Here is a 12,914-nt window from a genome sequence, read left to right on the forward strand (position 1 = left end):
CTATCTACTTGGGAAATAATTACCACCTATTATTTCTTCAAAATGAACCTTTCCTGTCCACAGGGCCTTCGGCTAGAACCAATTAGACTTCACGTATGTGCTGACCTTAGCTTTTCACTCAAGGCTGGCGCTTTACCACTTGAGCCTCAGCTCCTTCTGGCTTTTTGTTAGTTAGCTGAAGAGTCTCAAAGACTTTCTGCCTGGGCTGGCTCCAGACCATGCTCCTTACATCTCAGCCTCCAGGGAGCACTGAGGACAGCTGTGTCTGTGGGCCTGGGCCCCTCTTCCTGCCTCCTCCCTTTTTGCATGTCTTTCTGGGTGGATTCAGAACGGGTTCTTCCGATCCACACGTTCTTCAGGACTCTGGTTTGACTCTGGTTTTCTGAGGGGCCATGGAGCCAGATCTGGCCTGGAATCCACACCCTGCCTCACGGGTCTTTTTTTTTTTTGGGGGGGGTCCGGTCGTGGGGCCTGAACTCTGGGCTTGGGCACTGTCCCTCAGCTCTTCAGCTCAAGGCTAGTGCTCTACCACTTGAGCCACAGCGCCACTTCCAGCTTTTTTCTTTTTGCTTATGTGGTGCTGAGGAATTGAACCCAGGGCCTCAGGCATGCAAGGCAAGCGCTCTACCATTGAGCCAACTTCCCAGCCCCCTCACAGGTCTTATGATGTCACTGTTCCATGGCTAGGCTTAGGACATTCCTTCCTCTCTCTTCTTGGGTTTTTCTGCTTTATTTTGGAAATCCTCCCGGTCCTGGTTCTGCTTTTGTTTATTTGTACTCATGATGCTTGGACCCTACTGTGTTATCATTTGGATTCCCTGATCGGATTTGAAAGCATGGTTGTCGCTCCAAGAACCCTGTCAGGCCTTGTTTGGCAGCAAGGCCTCCCATGAGGATTCTGGGGCACCACACCAAAGCCAGTCTGAATATCTGAATTAAGTCCGAAATTCTACAGGGACTTAATCTTGTGAATAAGATTCTGTTGACTTTGTAGAAAAGGACTTCAGTGAGCCCCTCCAGCCAAGAGTGTGTGCTGACTTCAGTGTTGTCCTGACTGCAGTGTCCTGACTGCAGTGTGTGCTGACTGCAGTGTTGTCCTGACTGCAGTGTGTGCTGACTGCAGTGTTGTCCTGACTGCAGCGGGTGCTGACTGCAGTGTGTGCTGACTGCAGCATTGTCCTGACTGCAGCGGGTGCTGACTGCAGTGTGTGCTGACTGCAGTGGGTGCTGACTGCAGCAGGTGCTGACTGCAGTGGGTGCTGACTGCAGCATTGTCCTGACTGCAGCAGGTGCTGACTGCAGCGGGTGCTGACTGCAGCGGGTGCTGACTGCAGCATTGTCCTGACTGCAGCGGGTGCTGACTGCAGCATTGTCCTGACTGCAGCGTTGTCCTGACTGCAGCGGGTGCTGACTACAAGGTTTGTTGACTGTGGCAGTGTCCTGTCACGGATGTTGACTCTGTCCTCTCTTCCCACATGTATTCCTCAGACCGCCCTGGCACCCCCTGCGTCTGTAAATGCCCTCGCTCAGGTGGAGTTCAGTGTGTGTCCTGTCACCCCATGCCTGTGGGTGGGGTTTCCGGAACACACTGCCAGCTGTGGTCATGTGAGGACCTGCAAGTCACACAGTCCCTGCCGATGCCCAGCCCCCGAGCATCTGGCCTGGCCTGAGGGGGTGGGCAGCACGCTGCCGTGCGTGCAGGCAGACGGAGGCAGGGCTTGCAGAGCAGCCTCCAGTGCCAGCCCTGCGCCGGGCTGTCACAGGCAAAGCCGCGGCCTGGCAGCATCTGGACGCCATGGCCCGCCCTTCCCCCCACCAAGCTGCTGTCCAGGGTGGCCGTCGGCTCTCCAGCCATGGCCTGAGTTTCTCCCCCATGGTTGCCAGCCCTAGCACGGGGCCCAGGCCTCCATTCCAACCAAGACACAGTGGCTGAGCCCGCGTTTCCACCCTGCGCCACCACGGCTCAGCCAGACTCAAGAACCAGGCAAGACCCGGGCGAAGGTTGGAATTGCTTTTATTGAGGGCGGGCGCGGCAAGGCTCCGCCGTGGTCAGGTTAGTGTTCGGCCGGGCGCCCGCCGGCACCAGCTGGGTTAGTGGAACATGCAAAGCTCGCTCAGAGAGTGGGGGCAGGGCTAGCTTCAAAGCCAGGGGGCGGCCGGACCAGGCGTGGGCCCACTGCCTGCCGAGCGCAGACGGCCTGTCCCTGAGCCGCAGGCAGGCTGGGCCCCCGGGGCAGGGCAGCCGGCGGCACCCAGGCTCCAAGGCCACTGGAGCCCTGGGGGAAGGTGAGATCTCCAGAGCCCCACCCCTGCCTGGCCCGAACACCTGACTGTCACGCAGGCTGGGGCTCGGGGCCTGGGCACAAGGGAGGACACAGAAGGCACTTACAAGGAGAGCAGAGACTGGAGGCGAAAGCCGGGGGCTGGGGTCTGAGAGTGGGTGGGGGGCACTGAGCAAGGATGCGCAGCAGCAGTGGCAGAAGCCAGGAAGGGGGCTGGGGTGGGACTCCACTCCCACGGGGAAGCAGCCTCTCTGGGCAGTCTGGGAGCGATGGCCGGTCCAGGACCTTCTCTCCCCAGAAAGAGCCACCGAGCGAGCAGGCCAGGCCAGGAACCAAGCTGGGGAGCAGAGGCTAGGCCGGGAGAGAACCTGAGCGGAGCAAGGACCAGGCCTGACCCTCACAGCGAGGGCTGGCGGCGAGGTGTCCAGTGTGACGGGTGTATGGGGCCGAGAGGCTTGCACACACAGAGCGTTCTCGAGGGAGACAGGAGGGGCAGGCTGGGAGCCGGCTCTGGACCCCCGCAAGGCACCTGGCTGTGGTGAGTGGCAGGTAGAAGGAACGAGAAGCCCCAAGGAGGATGGGGTGGTCAGTGGGCCTGGCCAACCCGTCTCCCAGCACACGGCTGCCTGGGCAGCGCGCGTGCGTACTACGTTAGTCTGGTCTTTTTGGTTACACTTTAGGCACCGCTTGGGAGGAACACAGCTGCACACGTTAGAGGAAGACCCCAGCGCCTCGGCAGGGAGCCTGGCCACATGCAGAGCGGGAAGTGGGGTGCAGGCAGGGGGTCAGGCCACTGCAGACTCTGGGCCCCCCAGGGAAGAGGAGGACCCTGAGGCATAGCGCCGGCCATAGCCCGAGGAAGAGTAGGAGGAGGACGAGAAAGTCATGGAGAAGCCGGAGCCGGTGGCATCAAAGCTGCCTCGGCGGGAGCCGGCCCGCGAGCCGGTGCGCGAGCCGGCCCGAGAGCCGGCCGCGGAGCCAGAGCCGCTGACGCTGTAGGGGCTGTAGTAGCCCTTGCTGGACTGGGCAGCAGCCTCGAGCAGCCGCAGCCCGGTCCCCTCTTCCACCATGCTGCGGTCCAGCGCGTCCTTGTAAGAGATCCTGAGCTTGGTCTTCGGGCAGGTGAGGTACTTGGAGTACGCGCTGACGTCACGCAGCTTCTGAGCTGTGCGGGCATCCACAGTGCCGCGCTGCAGGGCCTCGTCGAGAGACACTCGGCCCGGCGTGTCGGGCTCGATCAGGCCCCCCGTCAGGTACTGCACCTCCAGGAACCGCTGGCCCGCCTCGTAATACAGCCAGCCCTTCTTCAGGGCCTGGGCAGCCGACATCTTTGTCTTGGTGCGTGGGTCCTCGAAGCCGCAGAAGGCCTTCTGGGCCAGGTTGATGCGGTCCACCATGACCCTGTCCACCAGACCCTTGTTGAGCGCCTCGGTGACGGGGAAGCGCTCCCCGGTGCTGGGGTCGATGATGCCCCCGGTGCAGGCCTGGGCCTCCAGCAGCCGCTGCCCGGTGATGTTGTCCACCAGGCTGCGGTGCATGGCCTCGGTGATGGACACTTTCTCCAGCGTCTCCGTGTCGAGGATGCCGGCCACCGGGCCCGTCTCCTCGGTGGGGTCTGACCAGGAGGCCAGCTGGGTCCTGGAGGCGGCGGGGCTGATGGGGTAGGAGGAGGACGAGCCCACGGAGGAGGAGCGGGAGCGGAAGCCGCCGGCATTGCCGGACAACATGTCGGCGAACTCGGTGATGGAGAGCGTGCCGGCCCGATACTGGTCGAGCGCCGAGCGGTCGATGAGGTTCTTGGTGATGGCGTCGTCGATGTCATACTGGCGGCCGGAGCGGCGGTCGATGATCATAGACTTGACGACGCCGTCCGAGGAGGAGATGGTGATCTCCTCCCACTCGCACTCTTGCTCCGACAGCTCCAGGTACGTCTGGTTGTCGATGAGGCCCTTGCGGTAGGCCTCGTACACCGACATCTCCTTGCCCGTCTCGGGGTCCACGATCACCACGCGCCGCTTGCGCACCGACGACTTGGAGGACGTCTTCCGCTCCCGCTTCCTCTCCTTCAGCGGCAGCAGGCACAGGCCGGTCTGCGGGTCGGTGATGCAGCGCTCCATGAGCTGCAGGTAGGTGAGGTTCTCCTCCGTGTTGGGGTCGAAGAAGCCCTTGGTGTCGTCTGAGGGGTCCGTCAGGATCTCATTCATCTCCTCGTCGAACAGGCCCCGCTTGTAGGCCACCTCCACGGGCAGCCGGTGGCTCTCCTCGGGGTCGATGATGCCGCCCGTGGCGATCTGGGCCTCCAGCAGGCGGATGCCGTGGTCTTTCAGGATGAGCCCCTTCTTCATGGCCTGGAACAGGGAGATGAGCTTCCCCGAGTAAGGGTCCTTGTAGCCGGTGACGGCGCGCTCTGCGGACAGCAGCTTGTCCTTGAACTCGGGGCCCACGATGCCCATGCGCACGGCCTCCTCCACGGTCAGCTTGAGTCCTTTGATGGGGTCGATGACGTAGCCTGTGGCCGCCTGGGCCTCCAGGAGCTCGAAGGCCGTCCCCGGGCGGATGATGCCCTTCTTCATGGCCTGGTACACGGAGAGCCGCTCTTTGGTGGCGTCCACGAAGACGCCCGCGATGCAGCTGGTGCCCTCGAGGAACTTCTGAAGGTTCTTGGTGACCTCCTCGACGGAGGTCAGGCCTTCCTGCAGCTGCAGTGCCGTGGCCTCATCCAGGACCTGGGAGCGCACCAGCTCCTCCACCGTGATCTGCTTGCGGAGGCCGCGGAAGGTCAGCTTCCGCGAGGCCGACAGCGGCAGGAGCATCTGGCCGCTCTGCTCGTGGCGGTGGCAGCGCCGGAGCAGCTGCGTGTAGCTGAGGCGCTCATCCGTGGAGGGGTCCACGTAGCCACGCACCTCGCTGGGCTCCGACAGCTGGTCGTGCGTGTCCTTGTTGATGTAGCCGCGCTGGTAGGCCACCTCCAGCGGGAGGTGGAAACCCAGGCGGGGGTCCACGATGCCCCCGGTGGCCAGCTGGGCGTCCAGCAGCCGCAGGGCCTCCTCGGCGGGGATCAGCTCCTTCTTCATGGCCTGGAAGAGCGAGATGGTCTGCTCGGTGTAGGGGTCGCGGTAGCCGGTGACGGCCCGCTCCGCGGACAGCAGGCGGTCGTGCAGCTCGGGTCCCACCAGCCCCTTCCGCACGGCCTCGTCCACCGTCAGCCGCTCGCCCTTCACCGGATCCAGCAGGAAGCCCGTGGCCGCCTGGGCCTCCAGAAGCAAGCGAGCCACCTCCACGCTCAGCAGCCCCTTCCTCAGCGCCTGGTAGATGGTCAGCGCCTGCCTCGAGCCGGGCAGGTACACGCCAGCCACCGCGCCCGTGCCGTAGAGGAAGCGCCAGGCAGACTCCGCCTCCAAGACCTCGTGCAGGCTCCGGGCGCCCTCGCGGAGCAGGTTGTAGGCCTCGAGGGAGATGATGCGGGCCTCGTGAAGGTCCTCGGCGGTGAGGCGGCGCCGCACGTAGTCGTAGGAGGAGCGGCTCTGCTGCCGGATGATCTCGGTCTTCTCGATGATCTCGATGATGATGATGATCATGCGCTCCTTCGTCACGCGGCCGGCCTGGAAGTCAGCCATCAGGCGTTCCCGCTGTTCCTCGGGGATCAGGTCCGACTGCATCACCTCCCACAGGGACATGGTGGAGCCGCCCCGGCTGCCCCCGGTGGGGATGTCGATCTGCGTCTCCTGGAAGGCCCTGCGGGTCTCCTCCTCTGTGTACACCTGCGTGGTCTCCACCACCTCTGCCTTCTCTGCAGCCTTCAGCGGCAGCAGCCGCAGCCCGGTCTCCGGGTCCTCCACGCAGCGCTCCAGCAGCTGCCTGTAGGTCAGGTTCTCGTGCGTGTTGGGGTCGAAGAAGCCCTTGGTGTCGTCGCTCGGGTCCTCCAGGACGCGGCTCATCTCCTCGTCGAAGTAGCCGCGCTGGTAGGCCACGTCCACGGGCAGGCGGTGGCTGTGCACCGGGTCGATGATGCCACCCGTGGCGATCTGGGCCTCCAGCAGGCGGATGCCGTGGTCCCTCAGAACGAGGCCCTTCTTCATGGCCTGGAAGAGCGAGATGGTGGAGCCCGAGTAGGGGTCCTTGTAGCCGGTGACCGCCTTCTCCGCCGACAGCAGCTTCTCGTGCAGCTCGGGGCCCACGACGCCCGCCTTCACAGCCTCGTGGACGTACAGGCGCTGATTGCGCACGGGGTCCACCAGAAAACCCGTGGCCGCCTGGGCCTCCAGCAGGAGCGTTCCTGTGCTGGGCCGGAGCAGGCCCCGGCGCATGGCCTCGTAGACGCTCACCTTCTCTCCAGCGTCCTCCAGGTAGATGCCGGCCAGACAGCCGCTGCCCTGCAGCAGCGTGCGCACAGAGCCCACCTCCGAGAGATCTCTGACCGAAGTCTTGCCGTCCTTGAGCTGCTCAAACTGGGCCCTGCTGAGGACGCCGGCGGCCAGGAGCTGGCTGGCGGGCACCGGGGCGCGGAGGCCGCTGAACGTGAGCCCTTCCTGCCGCCGGGTCTCCACCTCCTCTACGATGGTGATGAGGATCTTGATGACCTTCTCCACGGTGACCTTGCCCGTGCGGAACTGCCGCAGCAGCTCCTGGCGCTGCTCCTCGGTGAAGTACTCGGAGCGGATCAGCTCCCACACGCTCACCGTCCTGCCTTGCAGGCTGCCCACGGGGACCTCGACCGTGGCCTTCTCGAAGCTCTCTCGGGCCTGCAGCTCCGAATAGACCTCCTCCAGGTGGGCCCGGGCCGCCTTCTCCGACACAGGCAGCAGGCTCAGTCCGGTCAGCTGGTCGGGCCGGCACCGCTGCTGGAGCTGGCCATAGGTAACCGGCTCCCGCGTGGTGGGGTCTAGGTAGAGCTTGGAATCGTCCGCGGGTGCCGACAGGGCCCTGCTGGTCTCCTCATCCAGGTAACCCCGGGCGTAGGCGACCTCCAGAGGCACACGGTGGCTCTTGCTGGGGTCTATGATGCCCCCTGTGCACAGCTGGGCATCCAGCAGGCGCAGACCCTGCTCCCGGGGAATGAGCCCTTTCTTGAGGGCCTGGAACAAGGAGACGCTCTGTGCCGAGTAGGGGTCCCGGTAGCCTGTCACAGCCTTCTCGGCCGACAGCAGCTTCTCGTGCAGCTCGGGGCCCACCAGGCCGGCACGGACCGCTTCGTCCACCGTCAGCCGGGCGCTCGTGGCGGGGTCGATGACATGGCCTGTGCCGGCCTGGGCCTCCAGCAAGGCCACGGCCACCTCTGGCGGAAGCAAGTCTTTCTTCAAGGCCTCGTAGATGCTCAGCCTCTGCGCCGCCTCCTCCAGCCACAGCCCTGCAATCACGTCGGCGCCCCGCAGGGCCCGGCGCACTGCGTCCACCTCGGCCGCCTCCCGTACCGAGCGCTCGCCCCGCTGCAACTGCTGGTAGAGCTCGCGGTCGATGACCTTGCTTTCCAGCAGCTCCGCGGCGGGCACGAGGGTACGCAGACCCTCAAAGCAGAGCTGGCCCTTGCGCTCCTGCTCCTCCACCACGGTGATGACGATCTTGATGATCTTCTCCACCGTGATGCGGCCCGTGCGGAACTGCCGCAGCAGATCCCGCCGCTGCTCGGCCGTGAAGTACTCCGAGTTGATGATCTCCCAGATGGTCACTGGCTTGCCCTGGAACTTGCCAAACGGCGCAGAGACAGTGGCCTTCTCGAACACGTCCCGGGCCTCCGCATCTGTGTAAACCAGCTCACGGCCCTTGGCGGCCTTGTCGGTGAGCGGCAGCAGCCGCAGCCCGGTCTCCGGGTCCTCCACGCAGCGCTCCAGCAGCTGCCTGTAGGTCAGGTTCTCGTGCGTGTTGGGGTCGAAGAAGCCCTTGGTGTCGTCGCTCGGGTCCTCCAGGACGCGGTTCATCTCCTCGTCGAAGTAGCCGCGCTGGTAGGCCACGTCCACGGGCACGCGGTGGCTGTGCACCGGGTCGATGACGCCGCCCGTGGCGATCTGGGCCTCCAGCAGGCGGATGCCGTGGTCCCGGACGATGAGGTCCTTCTGCATGGCCTGGAAGAGGGAGATCCGCTCCCCGGAGTAGGGGTCGGTGTAGCCGGTGACCGCGCGCTCGGCCGACAGCAGCTTGTGGTGCAGCTCCGGGCCCACGATGCCCTCCTTCACCGCTTCGTTCACCGTCAGCCGCCGGTTCCGCACAGGGTCCAGCAGGAAGCCTGACGCAGCCTGGGCCTCGAGCAGGATGAGGGCGGTGCCCGGGCTCAGCAGCCGCCTCTGCAGGGCAGTGTAGATGCTCAGCTTCTCGTTGGCGGGCTTCAGCAGCAACCCTGCGATGCTGCTGCTGCCCTGCAGGTACTGGCGCACATCCGCCCGGCGCGAGAGCTCGTCCACCGTGGTGCGGCCCTCCACCAGCCGCCGCAGCTCCTCTGCACTCAGCACGCCCGCTTCCTGCAGCCGCTGGGCTGCCACCCTCTGCCGCAGGCCCTCGAAGCTGTGCTGTGGCTGGGCCTCCACGGCCGGGCCGTCGGGCGCATCTCGGCCGTTAGGCAGGACCTTCACGGCGGCCACCTCCTCTGAGTGAGCCAGGGCAGCTTGGTGCGCTTCCTCCAGGCGCTGCAGCCGCTCCCGCAGCCTCCGGTTCTCCTCCGCCAGCAGCTTCTCCTGCTGCTCCCGCTGCTGCTCCAGGCGCTGCAGCTCCTCCTGCTTACGCCGCACGCCCTCCTCCGCCTCACGCTGCCGCCGCCGGGCCTCCTCCATGCTGGCCACCAGCTGCTGCTTCTCCTGCTCCATCTGCTGCTGCTGCCGCTGCTGCTCCTCACGCAGCTTCTGGGCCTTGGCCACCTCGTCCTGGAAAAGCTGCTCCAGTTTGGCCTTCTCCTGTTCGATGAAGTGCTCCCGCTGCAGCAGGCTGTCCTTCTCCGAGAGGAAGCTCTGCTGCAGGGCCTGCGTCTCCTGCACCATCTGCTCCTGCTGCACCATCTGCATCTAGTGGAGGTGGGGGAGGAGAGCAGTCAGAGGGGAGGAGAGTCCGGGAGAGCCCGCCTCACCACCCGAGGGTGCCCCGCCCGGCCCGGCCCCCATGAGGACGGAAGGTACCTCCTCGGACTTGAGCTGCAGCAACCTAGCCTCCTGCTTGAGCTTGTCCTTCTCACGCTCCAGCTCCGCGATGGCCTCCCGGAGGCGCTCGGCATCCTGGTCACTCTGCTGCCGCTGGATCTCCAGCGTCTGCACCAGCGTCACCTTCTCCTGCGTGGCGAGCTCCGTGCGGTGCAGCTTCTCCCCGATCTCCTCCGCCTGCTTCCGGAAGCGCTGTGCCTCCTCCTCGGCCCGGGCCTGGGCCCGGCTCATCTCCGCCACGCGCAGCTTCAGGCGCTCGGCCTCGGCGCTCATCTCCAGCTGCCGCTGCCGCTCCGCCTCCAGCGTCCGCTGAAAGCCCTGAGTCTCCTGCTCCAGCTGCTGTGCCATCTGCTCCTTGTCCTCCTGCAGCCTCCGCGCCTGCTCCTGCGCCAGCTCCTTCTGCTGCTGCAGCAGCTCTGCCTCTGCCTTCAGCCGTGTGGCCTCCTGCACCGCCTGCATCTTCTCCTTGAGCATCTTCTCCGCCAGGGCCCGCTGCTGCGCCAGGTCCTCCTCGGCCAGCTGCCGCAGCCGCGCGGCCTCCTGGGCCGCCACGCTCAGCCGCGCGGCCTCCTCAGCCACCTGCTTCATCTTCTCCGCCTCCTCCTCCAGGAAGCGCTGTGTGTTGTCTTTGTCGCGGAGGATGAGCGCGCGGTTCTCGGCCTCAATGCGGGCCTTCAGCTTGCCCAGCTCCTCCATCTGCACGCGCACGGAGAAGAGCTCCTCCTCCACCTGGCCGCGCTGGCGCGCCGCCTCCGTGACCTCGGCCTTCAGCCGCTGCAGCTCCTCGTCCAGGATGGCCTTCTGGTGGTCGGTCTCCTCCAGCTGCAGCCTCAGGGCGGTCAGCTCCTGCTCCACCTGCGCCTTCTGCCGCAGAGTCTGCTCGGCAAACTTCTTGTGTTTCTCCATCTCCGCATCCGCGGCCTGCTTCTGCCGCAGAGCCGCCTGCTCCGCCTGCGCCCGCCGTGCCGCCTCCTGCTCCGCTTCCTTACGCAGCTTCTCCGCGGCCGCCTGGGCCTGCGCCCGCGCCTGGGCCTCCTCCTCCGCCGCCTGCTTCAGCCGCTCGGCCTCCTCTACCTGCCGCCGGGACTGCGCGGCCTCCCGCTCCGCCTGCTCCCGGGCCTCCTCGGCCTCCTCGGCGGCGCGCCGGGCTGCCTCGGCCTCCCCACGCAGGCGCTCCAGCATGCTCTGTTCCTGCTGCAGGGTCTGCTGCAGCTCCTGCTCCCGCTGCTGCACCACAAAGGCATGTGCCTTCTCCTCGGCCTGCAGCCGCTTCTGGGCAGCCTCCTGGGCCAGCTGCAGCTGCCGGGCCGACTCCTGCTCCGCGCGCTCCCGCAGGCGCCGCGCCTCTTCCACCTTGGCCTTGAGCCGGTCCACCTCCTCCAGGGCGGCCTTGCGCTGGCGCCCGGCCTCTTCCTCGGCGGCCAGGCTCTTCTGCACACGCTCCTCCGCCTCCCGGCGCCGCTGCTCCTCCTCGGCTGCCAGCTGCCGCTGCCGCGCAGCCTCCACCTCTGCCTGCTCCTTGCTGCGCAGTGTGTCCTCGGCGTTGCTGCGAATGCGCCCCAGCTCCAGCTCCAGCTCCGCCTTGCCGGCAGCTGCCTTCTCGAAGCTCACCTTCAGCGCCAGGATCTCCTCCTCCACCTGCCGCCGCTGCCGCAGCGTGTCCTCCACCAGCCCCTTCTGCCGCTCCAGCTCGCTCTCCGACGCCTTGCGCAGCTGGGCCAGGCGCTCCTCGATGTCCGCCTTGTGCTGCGCGGCCTGCTCCTCCAGCCGCCGCCGCTGGAAGGCCTCGTCCTCGGCCAGGCGCCGCAGACGCTCGTTCTCCGCCTCCTTCTCTTTGAGCGCGATCTCGGCCTCTGTCTTGAGCCGCGTGGCCTCCCCGATGGCAGCCAGCTTCTCGGCCAGCACGCGCTCCGCCTCGGCCCGCTGCCGCGCCGCGTCCTCCTCGGCCAGCTGCCGCTGCCGCTTGGCCTCCTCGGCCAGCGCACGCAGGCGGGCGGCCTCCTCCGCGAGCTCCCGGAACCGGCCGGCCTCGGCCTCCAGCCTCTGCTTGGACTTCTCGCTGCTGGAACGAGACTCCTCCTCTGCCCTCGCCTTGCTGGCCAGCAGCACCTCCATCTCCGCCCGCACCTTGGCCAGCTCGGCCTCCAGCTCCTGGCGCTTCTGGGTGGCGGCCGCAGCCTCGCGCTGCAGCCGGGCCAGCTCCTCCTCCAGCAGCTGCCGCTGCTGCTCGCCCTGCTCTGTCTCGGCCCGCAGGCGGATCAGCTCCTGCTCGGCCGCCAGGCGCTGCTGCGCGGTGCCCTCTGCCAGCTGGCGCTGCTTCTCCAGCTCCTGCTCGGCCAGCTCCCGCTGCCGCACGGCCTGCTCTTCCGCCTTGCCGCGCCGCCGGGCCTCGCGCTCCGCCTCCTCCTTCTGCTTCTCCGCCTCGGCCTGGGCCAAGCTCTTCTGCTGCGCCACCTCCTCCGCCTGCAGCCGCAGCCGCAGCGCCTCGTTGGCCTTCAGCTGCCAGCGCTCCAGCTCCCGCTCCGCCTCCTCCCGGGCCCGCTCCGCCGCGGCCTGCTGCTGCGCCCGGCGCTCCGCCTCCTCCCGCAGCTGCGCCACCGCCACGTGCTCCTCCTGCAGCGTGCGCTCCAGCTGCGCCGTCTTCTCAGCAAACGAGGCGCGCTTGCTCTGCAGCTCCGCCTCCATGCTGCGCTGTGCCGTCTCCTGGGCCACCTGCACCTGGCGGGCCCGCTCTGCCTCGGCCTGCCGCAGCTGCCGCTCCGCCTCCTCCGCCTGCAGCTTCAGCTCCTCCAGCGCCTGCAGGGCCCGCTGCTTCTCCCGGGCGGCCTCGGCCTCGGCCTTCACGCGCACGGCCAGCTCCGCCTCCGCCTGCCGCTTGCGCTGGCTCTCCTCCTGCACCTGCCTGCGCAGGCGCTCGGCCTCCTCCTGGGCCTGCCGCTTCTGTGCCTCGGCCTCCTCCGCGCGCACGCGCAGCGCCTGCAGCTCCCCCTCCGCCCCGCCACGCTGGCGCTCCGTGCTCTCCAGCTGCAGGCGCACCACGCGGATCTCTTCCTCGACGCGCAGCCGGCTCCGCTCGGCCGCCTCCACCTGTTGGGCCTTGGCTTGGATCTCGGCCTCTGAGCTCTGCCGCAGGTGCTGCAGCTCCTCCTGGATGCTGCGCTTCTGCTGCTGGGCATCCACGGCCGCCTCCTCCCGGCGGGCTACCTCCTCCTGCATGCGCCGTTGCAGCTCCTGCGCCTCCCGCTCCGCCTGGGCCTTGGCCTGGGCGTGAGCCTCGGCCAACTGCCGCTGCTTCTCCAACGCGGCCTCCACCTCGGCCAGCCGCTCCCGCTCCTCTGCCCGCTGTTGCTCAGCCAACCTCTGTGGCCGCGGCGGAGAGGAAGAGAACCAGAGAGAGTGTGAGTGTGGGGCAGGCGGCGGGCGCGCACGGGACACAGTGCCACCAGTTCCCGCAGGCAGCGCGGGGCAGGGGGCAGGGAAGACAGAGGTCCAGCCAAGGAGGGAGACCGCG

General features: G+C 66.9%; 1 protein-coding gene across 13 annotated transcripts in view; it reads right to left on the bottom strand.

Moving 5' to 3' along the window:
* Positions 1-1,997: 1,997 nt before the first annotated feature.
* LOC138806071 (plectin) overlaps positions 1,998-12,914 on the bottom strand; it is a 58,550-nt gene continuing 47,633 nt past the window's right edge. For 12 of the 13 annotated variants that reach the window (XM_069991592.1, XM_069991591.1, XM_069991600.1 and 9 more), the window contains 2 exons: positions 9,383-12,763; positions 1,998-9,271 (listed from right to left, as the gene is read on the bottom strand). In XM_069991592.1, coding sequence (XP_069847693.1) covers positions 3,068-9,271; positions 9,383-12,763 — 9,585 coding nt within the window. In that variant the 3' untranslated portion in view covers positions 1,998-3,067. The remainder of the gene's footprint in view (positions 9,272-9,382; positions 12,764-12,914) is intronic. The other variant, XM_069991603.1, reaches the window with a different exon arrangement.

Source organism: Dipodomys merriami, unplaced genomic scaffold (genome assembly GCF_024711535.1).
Source record: "Dipodomys merriami isolate MVZ:Mamm:240054 unplaced genomic scaffold, mDipMer1.0.p SCAF_4, whole genome shotgun sequence".
In the NCBI taxonomy this organism is placed as follows: domain Eukaryota; kingdom Metazoa; phylum Chordata; class Mammalia; order Rodentia; family Heteromyidae; genus Dipodomys; species Dipodomys merriami.